Source organism: Dysidea avara, chromosome 4 (assembly GCF_963678975.1).
Source record: "Dysidea avara chromosome 4, odDysAvar1.4, whole genome shotgun sequence".
Classification (NCBI taxonomy): Eukaryota; Metazoa; Porifera; class Demospongiae; order Dictyoceratida; family Dysideidae; genus Dysidea; species Dysidea avara.
The window spans coordinates 3545989-3568556 of NC_089275.1; the positions used below are offsets into that span (position 1 = coordinate 3545989).

At 38.0% G+C, this 22568-nt stretch overlaps 3 protein-coding genes across 3 annotated transcripts; all 3 read left to right on the forward strand.

Moving 5' to 3' along the window:
• Positions 1 to 832: 832 nt before the first annotated feature.
• LOC136252808 (uncharacterized) lies at positions 833 to 6161 on the forward strand. The gene is made up of 3 exons (XM_066045380.1): positions 833 to 868; positions 4988 to 5255; positions 5494 to 6161. Exons 1-3 carry the CDS (start codon positions 833 to 835, stop codon positions 6159 to 6161), a joined length of 972 nt encoding a protein of 323 aa, XP_065901452.1.
• A 4346-nt stretch (positions 6162 to 10507) lies between these two features.
• LOC136252810 (TNF receptor-associated factor 4-like) lies at positions 10508 to 11803 on the forward strand. The gene has a single exon (XM_066045382.1). The coding sequence runs from the start codon at positions 10508 to 10510 to the stop codon at positions 11801 to 11803; it is 1296 nt and encodes a 431-aa protein (XP_065901454.1).
• An 8614-nt stretch (positions 11804 to 20417) lies between these two features.
• Positions 20418 to 22140, forward strand: LOC136253039 (TNF receptor-associated factor 4-like). The gene is made up of 2 exons (XM_066045622.1): positions 20418 to 20506; positions 20570 to 22140. The coding sequence occupies exon 2, from the start codon at positions 20651 to 20653 to the stop codon at positions 21992 to 21994; it is 1344 nt and encodes a 447-aa protein (XP_065901694.1). The 5' UTR covers positions 20418 to 20506; positions 20570 to 20650; the 3' UTR covers positions 21995 to 22140.
• Positions 22141 to 22568: the final 428 nt, after the last annotated feature.

A 22568-nucleotide genomic window follows, 5' to 3' on the forward strand; every position in this document is an offset into this window, starting at 1 on the left:
AAATGAACGGGCGCCAAACTAGCTAATTGACTTCTTCGAGAGAACACTTAGGCCTGTGGGCAACTTGTGCAGGCGTCTGGATGGAATGGTGGAATGGACTAGAATGGTGAATTGACTGGAATGGAATGATACCTACGTGCTTAGATAATTTCACCCAGTGCTCACCTATAAGACCACTTTCTAACAAAGACCACCTCTCTAACAAAGACCACCTCTTTATAAAGATCGTTTTACTCGAAGCTTTACTTTAATTATATAATGCCTAAACGGCTGCTATCTCATTGTTTTAGAGTATAGCTATCCCCATATAGTCATGGTCTTCAGTATTGATTAGTTGTCTGCCACCTGCCACTAGAAAAGTCAGAGTGATATCTGATTTGTGATACACCCCCATGCATGCATCTTGGCTGTACAAAGAAAGATGTGTCCACTAAACTAAAAGTAACCATGACGGCTAAAGGAACCGATAGTTATCTGTGGTGAAGCCAAGAAATGAATATTTACTACAACTATAACTATAGTTTACAAAAAGCTGGTCCTTTATCTTTGACTAATGCATTCCTACTTAATTCCCTGTAACTCTAATTGACTAGTAATTTAGCCACATGCAATGACTATTGAAAAAGATGCCAAAAATGGAAGAAACATAAGGACTGAGAAGAAAGTGGAGGATTACTTTTATTTTTGACAAAAATTTAAAGCAGAAACTAGATGGTTCATCATCACTGGATCCTCCAATAAGCTTATTGAATCAACACAATGATCCAGTCATTTATCCACCTTGGAAATGACAGTTGTAGGTGTCACTCAGCTATGTCCAGTGATAATAAAGATGCCGAACTTTGCTGATCGAAGGGATGTTGCTTGGGTAGGTGAACCATTCTACTCACGCAATAGAGGGTACAAGATGGACCTCTGGTTTGATGCAGCTGGTGAAGATTCTTGTCGATGTTCCTGTACCTCATGAAAGGTCCACATGATGAGCTAACATGGCCACTTAGAGGAACATTTAAGCTTAATTTGTTGGCTCAGCCTGCAAGCATTATGCTAAGACTGTGATCAGTGATGATCACAGATGATATTGTAGAGTAAGTGATGGTGGTTGGGGACATCCAAAGTTTATTTCCAATGAAAATCTCCACAAAGTCACTCCCACATATCAGTATCTCAAAGATGATTGTATCTTCCTCCAAGTTAACAAACTATAAACATGGTGATGTTTGTAACTGGAGTGTATATAGGTATATAACCATGTAGCTGTACATATAACTATATAGCACCTGAAATAGCCAGAAGTACTATATATACTGTAGGCCTGCGCCTAATATGCCGGCATAATTTTGAGAATAATAGGTTACCAATTTCGTGAGAATAATTCCGAAATAATAGGATGGTTACAGGAATAATTTTAGAATTATCGGACGTCCACGGGAATAATCAGTGGAATTAAGGGGCGTGCCTATTCTTGATTAGCTAGAAGAAAGTACTAAACTACTAAGAATGATAGATAGCTGGCATTATTATACAAGTGCTGGCTGGAAGGTGCTCAGAAACCTCTAAAAGATCGATATACTCTAATAGAACGCTCAAATACTCTAATAGAGCAGTCAGATCGTTTCATGTTAACAATCTACAGACAGCATCAGGGATTTAACTGCATGATTATCTGCAATTCTGAAATTTGTACATCTTATATCAGTGTATCTTCTTTTTTAGGTCTTGCGGCAAACATATTGATATCATTATCCACTAAACTTAGCATGTAGTTATAGCTACAGTTTTAATACACTGATAATTGAAAACTCTTCTGTTTATATACTCCTGATAGCTATTTCATGTCTGTTGTAATGGCTATAACCATTATGTGTAAGGTGGAATGCTTTTTATGGTTAGCTATTATTAATTCTGACAAAACTACTGATATCAGTATTTGAGAATTAAGTGACTATACTCTATAGCTACAGAACTAAGTGAGCATTATTATGGAATAATAGGCTAGATAAAAGAATAATAGGAGAAAATTTTGGGAAATTCTGGATAATAGGTAAAATTTTGAGCATATTAGGCTCAGGCCTAATATACTGTCTATGATTTTATGCGTTGTATATGAACACAGTGAAATGTAGTTCTGTATCACTTCCACCAGAAAAATTTGGATTTATATAGAAGTTCTAAGATGACACTTTACAACTATTATACACTATTTTATATAACTGTTGGACAATAGTACAGTAGTTACTGACAAAAGTACATTATAGATATTTCGACTGCTCTATTAGAGTATCTTAATGGGGTAAATTTAATGGCTATTATTGAATGTAAATTCAGGGGTGGTAGAACAGATCCGGCAAATGTCAAATCAAAATTATTACAAGAAGATAGAATTACTCTAATATAACAGTCAGCCATTCTAATGCATAGCTACTCAAAACCAAGAGTTCATAATACAAAGTAGTAATAAGAGAGAGATGTCCAACAGGAGTACATTCCAGCAAATACACTAAGTAAGATACAATATCAACACCTTGGTTTGTACAAAGGTTTCACCATCTCATCACATATCAACACTTGCTTTCTACCAGTAAATGCGTCAATTGGATCAAAGCTTTCAAAAGGCTAATATCAAGTTACTCAGTGTGTTTGTACAGGCTATATTGGCAGTTTGACACTCTTCCTTGTATTATAAATGCTTGTCAAAACTATTTAATGAAAACATCATGGAACATAATTGTTCGTAGTAAAATCATCCTCTTTGAAATATATGATGATGTTGCACATTTGTATGCTCCTATGAAGCAGGGGCATAGGTGTTCAGGAACCCCCTTGTAAAATTTAGACTTCTGAGTTTACAGCAGGATCCTAACACACTGAGCAGTGATGTATACTCTAATAGAACATGCATGTAAATATCCATAATTATATCGACGAGCTTCATTAGTGACGTAACTGACATTCTAACATTAAATACAAAACAGAGCACGACCTTATCTACCGCTATAGCTTTGGTGTGCAGTGTTTAAAGATATAAAACTCCACTAATTGATCACTTGCATTATGCAAAATGAATCCATGCTATGCATATTAATGTAGTTACAATGTTTTAATTGTAAGTCATTGTATCAGTGGAGATTCATGGTTTCTATACCAGCAAGAGTACATAATATATATATTTCCTAAATATATATATTATGTACTCTTGATACCAGTGAGATAACTATCACATACAGATTACTATACATGTGTGTCACTATGTGTTGTGCTGTCGCTAGCTTTAGCACTAGCTTTGTCCCAGGGGCACCTATAATTATGCATTATAATTACTATACTTTTTTTGCATAAAATAATATAGAAATTTGCTGAATTTTTGATTCATCAAAATGTTGAATGTCTCTCAGCGGCTGCTTCTGGTAACTCAATACTGCTGTTGGAACCCCCTTCAAAAAATCCTATGCTAGCTATGCCCCTGAAGATTGTGTATAGTTTGTATGATGATTTAGTTTGTGTTTATGCTCAGTTTCTAAAGTTGCAATTGACCCTCCCTCTAATTAAGGCCCTAAATGTGACTGGACCCAGCTTGTGAATACTGGGAATGTGGGCACAATCTACAGCCCATCCTATTACTCACTGAGGATTAAACTATTTGGAATCTTGGATTCTGTAACTTGTATCGAAAGTTCATAATAATGTTTGTATGGGAGAGAGTATCCAACTGTCAGTATAGCTTGTACAAACACATTAAGTTGTGTTCCATTGCAATCAAATTAACACATCTACTAGTGATAGAGAACCGTTAATTGAGCATTGATATAAGGTCAAGCCTTTTATTCTTTTTGCATACTCAGGTGTTACTTAACTTAGAGTGTTTCCTAACTGTAGTCCAGTTCAAGACACTCTCCCTCACCTCTTAATTATTATGTACTCTTGCTTGTGTTACAAAGCCATGTCAATTTATTTCACAAGTGGTGAGCATTTTATGGCCATAGTGCTAACTATGGTGCAAATATACAGATATATGAGTTGTGAAACTTTAGGCAAATTTTATGTGCCCATGTATACAATGTATTATGTCCTGTTTTTACACACTCGGTACTAACAAATGTTTTCCTGTTCAACTTATTTATACCATTCCAGTTGCCTGGAGAGGTAAAGTATCTCAATGTGACCATTACTTTAGATTTGAAATGGAATAATCACTGCTGGTCAGAGTAATATTTGTACACACAAGTAAAAACAGCTGTAACACTTTTTGTATTATCTGAGCTATTTTTAAACTGCACTTGTTCATGCTTGGTTTTTGCATTATAAATTTTGTTACTATGACAAAGTCGTGTTTACTGTACATACACAGGGCAACTTGGCAATCAGTGAACCGATTGATTGCAGACTTGGATGTATACCGAGGGGTCACTAACTCACGAAAAAGGGGTACGGATTTCAAAATCTTGAACAAATTTCTCAAGATTTCAAAAGATTTCACAAAATCGAACGAGAGCTGCAAAATTTGATTCCAAATTACAGGTTGGTGTAGAGTGATAAGTTCTGAAATCACCAAAAAATAGTGGGAGAAAGAAATAGAAGTTCAGCAGGCATGCAGGAGCAAAGCCTCACGAAATTGAAAGGAATTGCAAAGCCATATACAACCAGGAGTAAAGCCAAGGCATAACTATTAAATGAAACCCTACAAAACCAGTTGCAGTTGAAGCCCTATAAACCAGGAAACAAGGCCAATCATTCAGGGTAAATCCCGTGCAAAACCCCTCAAAACCAGGAGCAACTGTCAAAGTTCTATGTGGTGTGAAACCCCACAAAACCAGGAGCATCTGTATGCTTAAGTTGCTTTTGTAGTTGGTGTGTTGCTAAGTTTATGAAGTTTGTGTTGCTAAGTACTATTAGTTTGACCTCACCTATTTGTAGAATCTTGGAATCCATCATTAAAGACAACATCCAAGATCATTTGATAACTAATAATGTGATACTTCCTCATCAGCATGGATTTACTCCTGGAAGATCCTGTTCAACTCAACTGTTATTGGCCATGAACGATTGGACCAAAGCGCTTGACGATGACCATTCTGTTGACATCTTGTATTTTGATTTTGCTAAGGCATTTGATTCCGTCCCACACAACCGTTTAATTTCCAAGTTGCAAGGGTGTGGGATATCTGGCAAGCTGCTAGCGTGGGTGAAGAATTTTCTTGTGGGAAGGAAGCAGAAAGTTGTACTGAACAGTCATGCATCAGATTGGTCAAGTGCCAGTAGTGGAGTGCTTCAAGGCTCTGTTTTGGGCCCTATTTTGTTTAATATATATGTCAGCGACATGCCCTTAATAGTTAATAGTCCCATTTTTCAATTTGCAGATGACGTGAAGATGTTCAGAACTATCAGGACTGTGGACGACTTGCCAACTTCAACAAGATATAAATTTGCTTTTTGCATGGTCTAAGAAATGGCAACTGAAGTTCAACATTAGTAAGTGTAATTGGTTACACTTAGGTAAACCTCACGGATTTGGTGAATATGTAATTGATGGCACTACTATTACATCTTGTGATGTTGTAAGGAACTTGGGAATAATGATTGACAATCAGTTAAAGTTTCACGATCATACCACCACAGTCGCCAAGAAAGCTAACAGACTACTAGCAGTTATTCACAAGACTTTTCAGAATTTCGACCATGCTACATTCATCAACTTGTATAAATCATATATCCGCCCAGTGTTAGAGTATGGTAACATCATCTGGGGACCACAATACATTCTAGAACAAGAACAAATAGAGAAGATACAGAGAAGAGCCACAAAATTGGTCCAGGATCTTCAAAACTGCACATATAGTGATCGCCTCACTGCTCTAAACTTGCCATCACTTAAATACCGCAGACTGCACGGAGATATGATAATGTTCTATCAGCTATTACACAGCCATTTCAGTCTAGATACATCAGATTTGTTTACTACTGCAACTTCATCAACAACTAGGGGTCACAATTACAAGTTATTTAAACCTCAAGCAACATCAAGAGTGAGATCTACTTTTTTCACTGTACGAGCCATCAATGACTGGAACAGTTTACCCAATCACATAGTCAATGCTCCCACACTTAATGATTTTAAAAATTTTCTTGACAGTGGCTGGTCTATTTTATTGTATGATTATTAATTAGTTAGCTGTTATTGTATATAAGTTTTTGCTATGTAGTTGCAAATTTGTTAAAATTCTTTTTGTACAGATCAGGCTTTACAGGCTCCTTGAGCCTTCTTTGCCTATAATGCTAATACTAATAGTAAGTAAGTTTGTAGTTTACTAAGTAAATCTGAAGCGGAGTGGATCATCGGATTTCATTCTTACTTTTGTGCAGGAGCAGTTTGCTTGGCTTCTTTCACACAGCTCCTGGTTTTATTTGGCTTCCACAACTCGCTTAATACAAATCCGAAGCGAAGCGGAACAGTAGATTTAATTCTTACTTTTGAGCAGTTTGCATGGATTCTATCCTGCATGGTTTTGTGCGGCTTCTTTCCTACAGCTCCTGGTTTTGTGCGGCTTCCACAACTCACTTAATACAGATCCAAAGCGGAACGGAACATCGGATTTCATTCTTACTTTTGAACAGTTAGTTTTTTGTGGCTTCTTTCCCACAGCTCCTGGTTTTGTTTGGCTTCCACAACTCGCTTAATACAAATCCGAAACGGAGCGGAACATCGGATTTTATTCTTACTTCTGAACAGTTAGCATGGATTCTCTCCTGGTTTTGTATGGCTTCTTCTCACAACTCCTGGTTTTATTTGGCTTCCACAAGTTGCTTAATACAAATCCGAGACAGAGCGGAACATCGGATTTCATTCTTACTTTTGAACAGTTTGCATGGATTCTATAGATCTCCTGGTTTTGTATGGCTTCTTTCCCACAGCTCCTGGTTTTGTTCGGCTTCCACTACTTGATTAATACAAATCCGAAGCGGAGCGGAACATCGGATTTCATTCTTACTGTGCTTGACGAGGTGAAGGAGCAGTTGAGTGTAAGCTATGGTACCAGAACGAGTATAGAATCAGAATCACGATAACAACATAAGATTTCGTATTTCAGGCAGGATTTCACTGAAGGTGTACGAGATTTCGAACCAGTTGGTGACCCCTCAGTATCTCAATGTGACCATTACTTTAGATTTGAAATGGAATGATCACTGCTGGTCAGAGTAATATTTGTACACACAAGTAAAAACAGTTGTAACACTTTTTGTATTATCTGAGCTATTTTTAAACTGCACTTGTTCATGCTTGGTTTTTGCATTATAAATTTAGAATTTTGTTACTATGACAAAGCCGTGTTTACTGTACATACACAGGGCAACTCGGCAATCAGTGAACCGATTGATTGCAGACTTGGATGTATACTGACAGGATTATAAAGCAACAGCTCTTATCTTGAATGTTATGTGGACCTCTATACTACTAAGAATATTAACATGATAACAGTCAGTGCAACACAGAGCATGCAACTAATTCCAATTGTGACTGTACCTGTGAAAATAGGGCATGTAATTACGTAAGCACATGATTTTTGCCTCAGTACTTTTTTAAACTTTCACCACTCATACATTTTTGTAATAATATGCTATGAGCCTATGACAATGCAATTTTCTCCTCTTAGTATGCAATTCAATTGGCTTTATGATGCAAGTTACAGAATGCAAACATTGTGTTCCAGTAGCTACTGAGATATGACCTGTAGTGTGATGAGGTGTAGTTTGTGCCCACATGCCCTGTTTTCGCAGGCCTGGTCACAATTATAATGTTTAAACGACCTTGGATAGTCAAACTGAGGCATACCGTAATTTGCTTTTTTTTCGTTGTAAAATAATTTTCGTATGCCGAACCTTGTACGAAAATTTCTTACACGAAAATTTTTGTGTAAGATCGAACTACCCTAATAGAGCAGTCATTCAGGTAAATTATACGAAAATATTTTTACACGAAAATGTTTATCACGAAATTTTTTTTGCACGAAAATAAAGCGAATTACGGTAATTGTTATGCTTGTGTTGTTATGCTATCCGAAGTTTCTGATTAACCCAGTCTCAATTCTTTTAACACTTTTTCACTACACTCCCTCCTCCATTAATGCTTTTAAAAAATTTTTTTTGCTAATGGTGTTACTTGTGCCTATGCTTGTGCTGTCTGCGTCCACTATTGTACTTTAAAAACAATTACTGGAATGTTTGATTTTTTTTTCTTAATTGTGTAATTCTATTTCTATTGGTATGTATGTGTTAAAAATGTCTGCAGAGTGATCTCAAATGCTTCTTCCATTTCTTTCTTCACTTCAAATAATGCAAAATTTGAATTGGCCACCTCTGGCTCACTGCAGAAACCAGCTGAAAGCGATCACAATGTTTAAGATCATGCACCAATTAATAGATATACCAGCTGATACCAGCTCCATCTAACTACTCTCTACGAGGTCATTCAATGAGGCTGTTACAGCCAAACACAAGAGTAAACTCATACCTTAACTCATTCTTCCCTTCAAGTATAAAGATTTGGAATAACTTACCCAACGACCTCATCACCTGTTCAAGTTTAGACCAATTTAAAGCAAGGCTAGCTGAACATCAATTAACCACATAATTAATTTTGCTGATTTATTATCTGTGCTTGTATATACTCTTTGTAAGAGGTTTTGCACAGTAAACAATAATAATAATAATAAAATAGGTGTTGATTCTCGGGAAGCACATTATGGCTTCTACAGTGCTGAACCATGAGAATCATCCATAATTTCCACGGGGCATGAATTGACTAGAGGCATGTGCATATAGCTATATAATTATATCAAAGTATATTGACTAATAAAATTATTCAGTGTTGAATGCGAACTTCAATAATGGCCAGTTAGATCATAAAAGGGAAAATGCCATGGAAAAAAAAGGAGCCAATGAAAAAAGTCCATCAATAATTTTTACACCAAAATCTCTTTAGTTTTGCTGCAGTACTAGTGAATTGATCAAGATACTTTAATGGAACAGTTACACTAGGTGATGCTAATGATCAGTCAAGATGAGGCTACTCAGCTAGCCAGCATTAAATCTGAATAATATTATAGTAGAGTCAGTTATCATTGAATATGATGACTTTTAAAGTCAGCAGTACTAGTATATTAAGACAGCAAATTAAATGAAATGTTGACAGGCATGGTATTATGGGCCACCTTTTATAGATATCACATGCTAACTACATTTCTGTAAACCTTTTCATTTGTGGCCTCCATATAGGTGTGCGTATAATAATTAGTATATTAAGTATTATCATAACTACATCACATGACAAGTTTGCAAGCAAAAAGTGCAGTAAACTAATATACACAGCAACAAATTAAAGCTACTTATTGAGTATATCTATACTATCTACTTAAAGTAACTACCCCAGTCCATGCTACCCCTTCAGGTCAAGCCAAGGTATATCATCCCTACAGGCTACAGCCATATTTGCATACAGTTTTTATTGACAAGGACTAGCTGCCCAATTGAATTAATTTAGAGACATTTTTACAGTGGTAAATATATATGTATAGCTTTGGAATGGAAAAAGGTCAAGTATCATATAGATTAAGCTTCTTAAGGTCTTCTTTACCACATCATTTTTGTTGGATCACAAAAGGAGACACTTTAATAGAGCAGTCTTGTTATATTTAATGTTCTAATAGAGCAGTCATACAATAATGTTTGTGTTGGTTTACAGTTTAACGGACTATAATGTATAGTGCTAGGAGGAGCAAGATATCCTGGAAGGTCAGCTAGAGTTTTAAAATGTCATGTAAGTTCTGATGGAGTCCATGTGTCTACAGGTATACCTGCTTTGATCAAAAGCAACAGGACATCCAGTCAAGATAATGGGCTGGGGAGCTTGCCTAAGAGCACATTCAGGGCTAGTAATGATGTTCCATCTAACCAGGTTCATAGGAGTTGGTAGAGTATCACAACCAGCGGTCCAGCATGTAGCAAGAAAGACAACTGTTTCTCAGGGAGGCCATACATCCATAAAGGACAAGCTTGCTCCAGAGTGACAATGTCTAAAAAATTATTTTTGAACAATTAAACAATTAATGTCTCGAATTTTGATTCCCAATGATTAACATGAGCATGATGTAAATCTTGACATGCATGGTTCTTGAATGTAGCAGAGTGAACATTGATAACTGAGGTCTTAGCAGCAGATAAAGAGTTAAGGACAGTGTGTTTATAAGGTAGTATAACATTCTTGACTGCTTTATTAGAGTAGTGCAGGCAAGTGCATGACTGCTCTATTAGAGTGTTTTGACCATATAACTTTTGTGGCAGTGCTGCAACAAAAGCATTGTGCTGTAAAATACAATCTGTTTCAGGCCGGCGGCATTTCCTGTTGGTCATTCCCGTTCTCATTATCCGTTCCCGTCCCGTTCTCGGATTCTCAGTCAGTACGTATACGTCAGTTGTACGTGTCACAGCAGTGCTTTCCGCGCGCACTGAAGTTATGTTGAAGGCCACACGCAATGGAATCGGCGGATATGAGCACCAGTTTGTCAATACTCCTCACGAAAGGTATATCTGTAATATATGCATCCATCCTTGCCAAGCTGCTTACCTGAGGCTGAGTGTATGTTGCGGTCACAACTTTTGTAAGTCTTGTCTAGACGGGACTAACACTTGTCCGGTGTGTCGCAACGAAAAGTTTTCCACCTTTCCCAACGTACAAGCTGATCGAGAAATCAGAAGTCTTCACGTGATGTGTACTAACAAGAAGAGAGGTTGTGAGTGGCAGGGTGAACTAAATAACATCAACAATCACCTTGGAAGCAGTGATGGTTGTCAGCTTGAGGATGTGAAGTGTTCCAATGAGTGTGGGAAGATGTTACAACGACAATATCTGACCAGTCATGTTGAGACTGAGTGTCCATGTCGTAATGTTGAATGTGAGTTATGCCACGTAACAGGTAGGCATCAGTTTATCAAAGGAGAACACAAGGAGCGCTGTCTCAAGCTTCTTATCTCCTGCCCCAACAAGTGTAAGACAAAGAAGATTGCTCGTGAAGACATGGATGCACACAGGAAGGAGTGTCCTCTTGAGATGGTCCTGTGTGAGTATCACAGTGTGGGGTGTGAGGAGAGGATGACGCGTAAGAGGAAGAGAAAACACGAGGAGGAGAAAATAGAGGAACATTTATTGATGACAAAACTTAAACTAGCTAAAACAGAAACTAGGCTAAGTAGTCTTGAGGTTATGGTTTGTCATTTGATAAATACCACTGGATCCTCCAATAAGCTTATTGAATCAGCACAATGGTCCAGTCATTTAAACACCTTGGCAATGACAGTTGTAGGTGTCACTCAGGTATGTCCAGTAATAATGAAGATGTCAAACTTTGCTGAATATAAAAGAAGGGATATTGCTGGGGCATTCTACTCGCACAGTAGAGGGTACAAGATGGACATGTGGTTTGATGCAGCTGGTGATGGTGATGGTGAAGGTACTCACCTGTCAGTGTTCCTCTATCTCATGAAGGGTCCAAATGATGACAAGCTTGCGTGGCCACTAAGAGGAAGGTTCGAGGTTAAGTTATTGAACCAAATCAGTGACTGTGAGCATTATTCTAAGATTGTGACCTTTGATGATTATATCCCTGATGATGTTGCTGGTAGAGTTACTGATAGTAATGCTAGTAGTTGGGGACATCCAAGGTTCATTTCCAATGAAAATCTTTACAAAGTTACTCCCACATGTCAGTATCTCAAAGACGATTGTATCTTCCTCCAAGTTAGCAAATTGTAAATGTAGGTGATGTTTGAAACTGGAATGTATAAGTAACCATGTAGTTGTACTTATTAAGTTATGCATAATTATAGCACCAGAAGTGCTGTCCATAATTTAACGTGTTATATATGAATACAGTTAAACCTGTGTATTAAGGACACCTTGGGACAAACCAAAAGTGTCCTTATTATCTGAGTTTTCAGGTCAGCTTGTATGCTAAGAGATACTTGGGACCATAGCCGAGTGACTGTCCAGATCATATGAGTGTCCAGATCATATGAGTGTCCAGATTACACAGGAGTCATCATTCTTAAGTGTCCTGATTAACATTTCCACTGTAATAAGCTGATTTTAATTTACATGCAAATAAGTATAATGGTTAAATTTAAAAGCATGAAAGATTCAAGCCAATGAACATTTGCATGTTTGTGTGGTTCATGAAATTGTGTGATTGCTCTTCTTAACTTGCATAGCAATGAGGTTGTTAAAGCTTTTGGTCATCCAGATGCTTGAAATTAAATTGTAAATCACTTTTGTACAGATCTATGTTCATTAGCCATACCATTATACATATTGGGGACAAGGCTAGGCTGCTGTTGTTGGGGACAAGGCTACAGTTGTTGGGGACAAGGCTACAGTTGTTGGGGACAAGGCTAGGCTACAGTTGTTGGGGACAAGGCTGCACGGGTTGTATACAATCACTGGACTGGACTACTGGACAGCTTTTTTTTCCATTAGTACTTGACTGCTCTATTAGAGTATTACAATGGAGATGGTGGGAAGTGAAAAGTGTTGCTGAGGCTATAATGGATGTTGACTAAACTTCAGCGGTGGTGGAATAGATCCCAACCAAATTTTATATCACAAAATGATCAAATTACTCTAATGTAACAATCAGCCATTCCAACACAGGTAAACACATACTGAGAGCATAATAAAGTCATCCTCTATGAAATATAAGATGATGATGTTGCTTTGTATGCTCCCATGAAGTTTGTATTAAGTTGCAGGATGATTTGGCCTGTGCATGCTTATATAGCTCGGTCTACCATCTGGCAATTGACCCTCAGCCTAATGTGTTGCCAGGCCTGTGAACACTGGGAATGTGGGCATAGTCAGTCTACATCCCATGACTGGTCATATCTCACTGCTGGAATAAACTATCCGTATAACTTGTGCCAATTTAATATTTCACAAGGAGGTGATCATTTCATGACCATAGAACCATAGCATGACTGAATGTGAAACTTTAAACTAGGCAAATTTTACGTGTCCATAAACCCTGTTTTAACATGCCCTGTACTAGCAATCTCCTGTTTCCTGTTTAACTAATTTATACAGCTGGATCTGTTCCATTTGCCTATCTCAGTATGACAATTACTTTAGATTAATTTTGAAATGGAATGATCGCTGTCAGCATTTGTATACAGGGCAACTCAATCCCTGAACTGATCGATTGCAGACTTAATTGGATACGTACTGACAGGACTAAGCAACAGCTCTTGTCTTGAATATTGTAATGTTATGTGGACCTTTCTATACTATTAAGAATATTAACATGATCTAGAGTCAATGCAACACAGAACAACTAAGTAATTCGGGTGATTAATGATTGGATGGTAAAACTGCATGAGATAATATTATTGTACTTGAGTTGTAATGCTATTATGCCATATACGGATCTAGGAGACACTGTCAAGGGGCTGAGGGGGTATTGGGGGGGCAAATAATGTAAAGGTAAAACAGTGTTTATTTCATCACGAGGAGAGCATTCAACAAATTCATGTGCTTGCATGGAGTTTTATTTCTTGATGCCTCCAGCCAAGCATAACTCAACTATGGTTAATTAAGGCTACAGTTATGCAGGTTTGATTTCTTTAACACCATTTTAGCTCCAGATGTGCCTTTTGGTCAACCATAGCAGCTACAGTACATGCATCATGGACTTACCTTTATCTTCCTTTGTGTTTCATTTCTTTCTCCACTTCGCATAGGTGCATGTGATTCACAGAAAGTACATAATGGCTTCTATAGAATCTATACAGTACTGAATCATGAGAAACATCCATAATTTCCACAGTGAGCTAGTGGATGATTGCCAAGTGGCATGTGCATGTAATTATATCAAAGTATATATGACTTTTATAATTATTTCAATAATGCAAAATTCCTTCTTAATAAAGACCAGCCAAACACGGAAAAAATAACAACCAATGGAAAAGTTCATCATAATTAAGTTGAATTTTACATCAACATAATTATCTGTTTAGCATAGCTGGAATTTTCGCTAAATTGATCAAGACTATCTAATGGAACAATCACACTAGGTGGTGCTAATGATAACCTTTAAAATGATGATCAGCAGTAAAGTTTGTATATGAGAAACAGCAGCAGGATTAGAAATATTGATGGTTATTGTAGTGTCGGGATTATTAAATCATTAGAATCAATAATAATAGCACTACAACACACAACTACAATCTAGCAACTACAATAACAACTGAAGCACACAGAGGCTCTACAACTACATATGTACATGCACGCATACATTACAGCATAATGTATTACATCATGGTGCGTGCACGTGTCCAGATACTACAGTTCCTCCCTTTTAGTTCGAAGGACTCCATGGCCTTCTGATCTTTCGAATTCTTGAAGAACGTCTCAACACAGGAGGATTATCACTGTTCTGTGTCGGGGAGGTATGATTAGGAATGTCAGATGATATGGAACTGTCATTTGTAGGTAAAGAAACAAGTCGTGTACGAAGTTGATTTGCATGACGGCAGTGAACTGCTGTTTGGCCATCAATCAAAACTTTATACATTACTTTCCCCCTCCTATCTTTGACTGTGCCTGGGAGCCACCGTTTGCCAGGTCTGAAATTACGAATTCACACTGGATCACCAATCAGGAAGTGTCTAGTATGAGTATGGGCATCATATGACTGCTTCTGAAGTTCTAGAGATTTCTGAACCTTCAACTGGCATGGGTGTAACAAATCCAACCTTGTACGCATCCGTCTGTTATTTAACATTTCAGAAGGAGTTTGATCTGTCACAGAATGTGGGGTGGCTCTGTAGTAAGCTAAGAAGTTGGTCACACAATCCAGCAGTTCCGAAGTGGTTTGCGGATTTGCCTTATCTAGACTCTGTTTAAAAGTCTGTACCAGTCTTTCAGCCTCGCCATTCGAGCGGGGGTGATATGGAGCTGTCGTTGTGTGGTGAATTCCACGAGACAAACAAAACTGCTTAAATTTTTCTGCCGTGAACTGGGGACCATTATCTGACACAATCTGGTGAGGAATTCCATGTGTGGCAAAGATCTGCTGTAAGTGTTTAGTAACGGTTTCTGTCGTAGTGGATTCCATCACATGTACTTCTGGCCACTTACTGTAAGGGTCAATCAGTAACATCCACATCTTGTTTCTATATGGCCCCGCAAAATCAATGTGTAGACGTTGCCATGGTTTGGCTGGAAAATCCCATTGGTGTAATGGTACTTTTGTGGGATCTTTAGCTGTCTCAGCACAATTCACACAAGACTTGACATGGGACTCAATATCAGTGTCCAAGGATGGCCACCAAACATGTAGTCGAGCAAGTGACTTCATTCTAGACATCCCTGGATGGCCCTCATGTAACAATTCTAGGATTGACCTCTGATATCGTGAAGGAATTACCACTCGAAGGCCCCAAAGTAGACAACCATTGTGAGTTGTGAGCTGTAAACGTTTGTTGAAAAATGGAATTAGCTTTTTGTCCAAAGAGTGTGAAGTGGTTGGCCATCCTCTAGCACAAAAACTGTAGACTTGTGATAGCACTGGGTCCCTCGCTGTGACTGCCTTAACGTCAGTCTCACAAATTGGAAGTGCCTGAAACTGTTGTTCTTCCAGAGCACAAACAATTTCTGCTTCGTCATCTTGTGGAGGCTGTACCTCTTGTAATGGCAGGCGAGACAACCCATCAGCATTGCCATGCTGGGCAGATGGTTGGTACCTAACTTCGTAGTCATAGGCTGAGAGGATAATGGCCCATCTCTGTAAACGGCTGGCTGTCATCTCTGGGATACCTTTCTGAGGATGAAAAATAGTGACAAGTGGTTTATGATCGGTAATCAATTGGAACTTACGACCGAGCAAGTACTGTCTGAACTTCTGGACTCCAAATACTATTCCCAAGGCTTCCTTTTGGATTTGTGAATAGTTTTGTTCAGCTGATGTCAGTTTACGTGACGCATATGCCACAGGCTTCTCTTTACCATCAGGGTAAGTATGAAAAATCACTGCTCCTATGCCCACTGGGCTGGCATCACACGCAAGACTGAGAGGTAGTGATGGGTCGTAATGTGCCAGTGCATCAGCTGATGTCAACAATTTCTTAATTGATTCCATTGCCTTGGTATGCTCACTGGACCACTGCCACTTTTTGTGTTTCTGTAAAAGATCATTAAGACAAGCACAATTGGTTGCTAACCCTGGTATGAATCGATCATAGTAGTTCACCATGCCTAGAAAAGATCGGAGTTCTCCTTGGTTCTGTGGACATGGCATGGCAGTAATTGCATTGATCTTATCTGGGTGTGGTTGAATGCCTGCTTTGTCTAAGACATGGCCCAAGTAAGTTACACTCTCTTGAAAGAAATGACACTTCTCTAGTTTCAGGCGGAGACCAGCAGTGTTCAGCTTCTCCATTACTAGCCTAAGGTGGCTCAGATGATCCTGTTCAGAACATCCTGTCACTACTATGTCATCCAAATAGCAAGCCACACCTGGTATGTCACCCACAAGTTGCTCAATTAGTTTCTGGAACAGGGCAGGTGCACAACTGAGACCAAAGGGAAGGCGTTTGTATCTGTATAAGCTTTGGTGAGTATTAATAACTGTCAGTTCTGATGATGCCTCCTCCAATGGTACTTGCAGATAAGCTTCAGCCAGGTCTAATTTAGAAAACTTGTGCCCACCATTCAGTTTTTGAAAGAGTTCCTCTGGAAGTGGGAATGGGTAGACATCATTCTTCAGGGCTGGATTTAGGGTGACTTTGAAGTCACCACATAATCTAACTTTGCCACCTGGCTTCCTGACAACCACAAGGGGGGGGGGGTAGCCCAGTCTGAGTGAGAGACTTTCTCTAACACTTGTTGTTTTTCTAGTCTGTCCAACTCTGCTCCTACAACTGGTTTTAGAGCAAAAGGTAGTTTTCCCTCTTTTTATAGACATTACTTGTTAACTATTTTGTAAACTTTTTTGTTGTGGCCTCCATGTATAGTACATAGGTGTGTGTATACTAATTCACTCCAAAAACAGCTTCGCCATTAAGGTGCTTTCATGCAGTTATCTGTAACCCAATGTGAAACAGCTCAGTTGTAGAGAAAGGCCTTCATGAAAGTTAAATGGTAACTTAAAGCTGATATATAATCTGCAGTGGCAATTCTAACTATATAACAACTAACTATATTATTGCATAATTACCTTTGATCCATTTAAGAACACATTACGCATGCGTCTATTATGCCGGCATAATTTCGGGAATAATAGGTACTGAAAAGCATTGGGGAATATTCCGGAATAATCGGATGAATTCTAAGAATAATTGGTACAAAATTATAAGGTTTTGTTGTGGTGTAGTGTAAAAATCTTTTAGATTTACCACCAAAACAGTGCAAGCATAAAAACGGTAAAAACGATCGAGATACTCTAATAGAGCAGTCACTTACTCTAATAGAGCAGTCAACGTCGAGTCTATAATTCTAATAGAGCAGTCACTTGTTTAAAAACCCTAACAAAAATACTAATTTGGCACACATATTTGAGAATAATTTGAGAATAATAGGTAGACTCAGGAATAAATTTGAGCATAATAGGAGAATAAAAAAAGAAGTGCCAGAAAGAATAATAGGAAGATTTTGGAGCATAATAGACTTAAGCTAGAACACATTGGCTGTAAAACAAGTGCCCCTATGAAAGTAACTGGCAACTGAAATAGCTGATATCTGAAGCAGCCAAGAATGAATGTTGAAATACAACTAATTGAAATTAACAAAAAAAAGTTTAACATTGAACCTTTATCTTTCAGCTGCGTTCTATACACTCACTCTTGCTGCATGCCCTTGCACCCTAAATTGATTTCTTTAACTCTAATACAATTGGCTGTTAATTCCCCTATATAATAGCCAAATTACCAGCCAATTAGGGTTAAAAGAAATCAAATTAGGATTCAGCAACAGTGAGTGTATAGAACACAGCTGAAAGATAAACACTCGATGTTAAACTTTGTGTTAATTTCAATTAGTTGTATATCAACATTACTAGTGAATCAAGTATCATTCAATTTTGTAATGTAATCAATGTGCAGTTAAATTATTCTTCTGCTGCTACTATCACAATCTCATAGTTTTATATAGTTCGTATGTAACCACTCTCCCACCTTCCCTGTAAAATATCAACCCTCTGGAACATATTTTTTAAATTTGGTCTCCAATACTGTCTTACTGGAGATCCCTAGTCATGGTCCAGTGATACAAGAATCTTTCATTATGTTATAATTAATTACAGGTAGCATAGCACAACGTAGACGAATTGTCATGTTGTGAACAATGAAGAATTGTCAATTGTCAATGACGAATTGTCAATGACGAATTGTCAATGACGAATTGTCAATGACGAATTGTCAATGACGAATTGTCAATGACGAATTGTCAATTGTCATGTTGTGTTTCAGCATAGAGATCCTGAAATAATCACAAAGTAGTCACATCATGCAATGTCATGGGCACCTAAAAGTTGTAATATTCCTTTCAAGATTTGCAAATGGTTGCAATATTCAGAGGCACCCTTTACATTATCTGATAGTATAGCAGAAACAGTTAACAAAGTTTGCATGACCGGCCAATGCAATGTAGTGAATACCATTAGGTGATTTTCTGTTTTTTTTTCACAGCATTTGCATTTATTTCCACTGCCACAATTATTCCCCAATTATACTTGTACAATTTTAAATATTTTTTTAGTCAGGCATCAAGTATTATGTCAGCATAATACAAAAGATTTTCAAAAATTCAATTAAAATGTGCAATGAGTAAAAAACACTAAAACAATGTACTACATGATTCTTGACTGGCTATTAACATCAAATGTGACCGGGCCTGTGAAAATAGGGCATGTGGGCACTTAAAATTTGCCTACTTTTTCAAACTTTATACAAAACTTACTATGCCATTGCACTTTCAGCACTTGGTATTGGCTTTATAATAATAGTTACAGAGTGCAGATACTCTATTCCAGCACTCAGACATGTTCTTTTATGTGATGAAGTGTAGTTTGCGCCCACATGCCTAGTTTTTCAGGCCCGCAGTTACAAATAAAATCAAGATATACTCTAATAGAGCAGTCACTTACTCTAGTACAACAGTAAGAAAATAGTACTGATGTACTGTAATAAAACTGTCAGTTCTTGTCTTCTTGAGCATAATTTTGAGTTTGAAAGCATAACTCAGTGCATGCATAATATATATAGGCCTAATTTTTGAGTATTGCTTAATGCATAGTAGGCCGGGGCCTAATATCAATACGATTTGCACTTACAGACAGCAGCCACCTCATGCATGCATAATGCATTCATTGTAAAGTGCCAGTTAGAGATATTGTTAATTTGGAAGATTTGTGTGGTGAGCTGTCCAACAAAGTTGCATGATTACTAGTTTGTCATCCACTCAACACAGCAGGCAGGAAGTAACTATTAGGTTTCAGTCAAATATGTGTATATATTCTCTTTTTTTTTCTCAAAAGTACTTTCAGAAATTTTTCACTAATTATGCTCTTCAGTGTTCTCATTATATGATTGAATTATCTTAGAACAATCAGTGAATGCTTTATTAGAGTTCTTCACTGCAAAGTGAAGAGGGTATTGATCTAAGGAGCTATGCACAATGCATTTGAATACTCTATTGCAGTTTGCAGTTTCCACTGACTTCTCTATTAGGGAGTATCAATCTATTTTCATGGAATTGAGCTCCACATATATCCACCTAATAATTATGCTATATAGCATTATGCTGCAGGGCATAGCACTCCAGCCTTATCGCCTTTTATCATGCTGGCATATTTGAAACAGTTCATTAGTAGCATATGAAGCAGTTCATTAGTATAAACATTATTGATAAAAGCATGAGTTTATAAATTCTTAATAAAAGTAAGCTATAAAGGTCAGCTAAAAGCTTTCAAAAGCTATAGTGATTACATTTTCCTACATTTGATTCTCGAAACATATCTCATGCTATAAAATAAGTCAACCCTCTTAGCATGAAAATACTGTACTCGTGTGTGACTACAGTGTATCAACAGCAACAATGAAATTAAATCTGGCGGTAGGGTGAGGTGCACCATGGCCAGCTAGGGTATTAGGTAGTGATATCAGGGGATCTGGCAGTCCCATGGCAGACCCTACAGATATTGTACATATTTCGTTACGTGGTGACTGTTCTATTAGAGTATTTACTAATTGGCTCGTTCTGTTTTTCTTCTTTTGGTTTGGGGAGGGAGGGGGAGGGCATGCGCCTCCCTTCGGCTCACTGGCCCTGCAGGAAGAGGGCAAAAACAAGACCTAGAGCATCCGATTTACACAGTCGTGCACGTGTCGTCTCCACTTCTTGCTCACGTGACCGAACACGTTTAGTGTCGTCCCGTCAAGAGTGTACTCTGTCGGTCGGCTCATAGTTGTACAAGTAAGATATAGCCATATTTTGTACACTGAGTGTCGCGGCGAATTATGGCATTTAAATTTACAGGAGTGTCTGGCCGCCATTCATGATCAGCTACGGTGCACACTGAGCGAGCCTACCCTACGCGTATGTGAACGAGGACCTGACATGTCAACGATTAGAGATAGCATAATTGGTGGATATAAACACCAGTTTTTGGACACACCACACGAGCGGTACATATGTAAAATATGCATCCATCCTTGCCAAGATGCTTATTTGAGTGGATGTTGTGGTCACAACTTTTGTAAGTCTTGTCTGAACAGTATGAAAATGACAGCCACCAGATGTCCAATTTGCCGAAATGTAGCATTCACTACATTGCCCAACAGACAAGCTGATCACGAGATTAGAAGTCTTCACATTATGTGTACTAACAGGGAGAGAGGTTGTGAGTGGCAGGGTAAACTGAATGACATCAACAATCACCTTGGCAACAGTGATGGTTGTCAGTTTGAGAAAGAGATATGTTTCAATGAGTGTGGGAAGATTTTACAACGACGATATCTGACCAGTCATGTTGAAAATGAGTGTCCACTCCGCATTATTAAATGTCAGTTCTGCCACATCACAGGAGGACATCAGTTTATTGAGGGAAAACACAAAGAACAGTGTCCCAAGGTTTTGCAATGCTGTCCCAACAAATGTGAAGTAGGGAATGTCCCTCGTGAAGACACAGAAGCACACAGGAAGGAGTGTTCTCGTGAAATGGTCCAGTGTGAGTATCACAATGTGGGGTGTGAGGAGAGGATGATGCGTAAGAGGAAAAGGAATCACGAGGAAGAGAAAATGGAGGAACATTTATTGATGACCAAACTTAAACTAGCTAAAGCAGAAGAAAAACTTGTGTCTACAGAAACTAGACTTGGCAGTCTTGAAGTGATGATGCATCGATTGATCAATACCACTGGATCTTCTAATATACTGATTGAATCAACACAATGGTCCAGTCATTTAATCACCTTGGCAACAAAGGTTGTGTCAGTCACTCAGATATGTCCAGTGACTATGAAGATGTCACACTTTGCCGAACACAGAGAGAGGAACCTTTGTTGGTTCAGTGAGGAATTCTACTCCCATAACAGAGGATATAAGTTGGTGTTGTGTATTTGGGCTGCTGGTAGCCGCAGTAGTACTGCAGGTACTTATATGTCAGGATACTTTTATCTTGTGAAGGGATCACACGATGGTGAGCTAAGATGGCCAATCAAGGGAAAACTTGAAGTGAAGTTGTTGAACCAGATTGATGATCGTGAGCATCATTCTGTGACTGTTACCTATAACAGTCATGCTCAGGAAACTACTACTAGCAGAATTACTGATGAAAACAGAGCTGTTGGTTGGGGAACGGCAACGCTTTTTTCCACTGAGGTCATCAAAAAGGTAACTCCAACATGTCAATATCTAAAGGATAATTGTATCTTCCTCCAAGTTAGCTATACATATGCATAGTAATTACATTTTAGGATGATGACAGACAAAACTTTTTGATTAATTATGTAATAGACATATACATTGTAAGAATGTGGTGTTTTGTAATAGCAAGTAATGAGTTGGTAATGTATCTTACTTGAGAAAAGTGTTTGCAAATAACAATCAATCACCAAATGAATGAATAAATTTTAAGGAGTGAATAATTTCTTGCCACCTTAGAGTACATTATCACAGTTCTCCCTCTATTATCTGAACACTTCACAGTATAGAGGTGACTGCTCTATTAGAGTATTTTGTCTAAGATGTATGTTCTATTAGAGAGTATTTGAACAGGGCTCTGTAAATATGTGAATGGACTTTTGATTATCTGAATATGTCTTGGTCCCAAGGGAGTCAGATAATCAATGGAGCACTGTACAACAGTCACCACAAACATGAACAATATACCAGCATGTGCTCTATGTTAGTAAATTCTAAGCAAACAAATTTGAATGTGAATTTTCTGGTAGCGTGATAGTCCAAAAATGATGAAAGAAAAAACCAATCCCTAATTGTGCACATAATGGTATTTTTTTTTCTTTCAAATTATGCA

Bases quoted from the DNA above. Each gene is read 5' to 3' on its own strand.
- LOC136252808 (XM_066045380.1), top strand. From the start codon at position 833: ATGCCGAACTTTGCTGATCGAAGGGATGTTGCTTGG. The intron at 869-4,987 runs GTAGGTGAACCA...CTTCCTCATCAG, and splicing joins ATCGAAGGGATGTTGCTTGG to CATGGATTTACTCCTGGAAG. The intron at 5,256-5,493 runs GTAGTGGAGTGC...GGTTACACTTAG, and splicing joins ATCAGATTGGTCAAGTGCCA to GTAAACCTCACGGATTTGGT.
- LOC136252810 (XM_066045382.1), top strand. From the start codon at position 10,508: ATGTTGAAGGCCACACGCAATGGAATCGGCGGATATGAGCACCAGTTT.
- LOC136253039 (XM_066045622.1), top strand. From the start codon at position 20,651: ATGTCAACGATTAGAGATAGCATAATTGGTGGATATAAACACCAGTTT.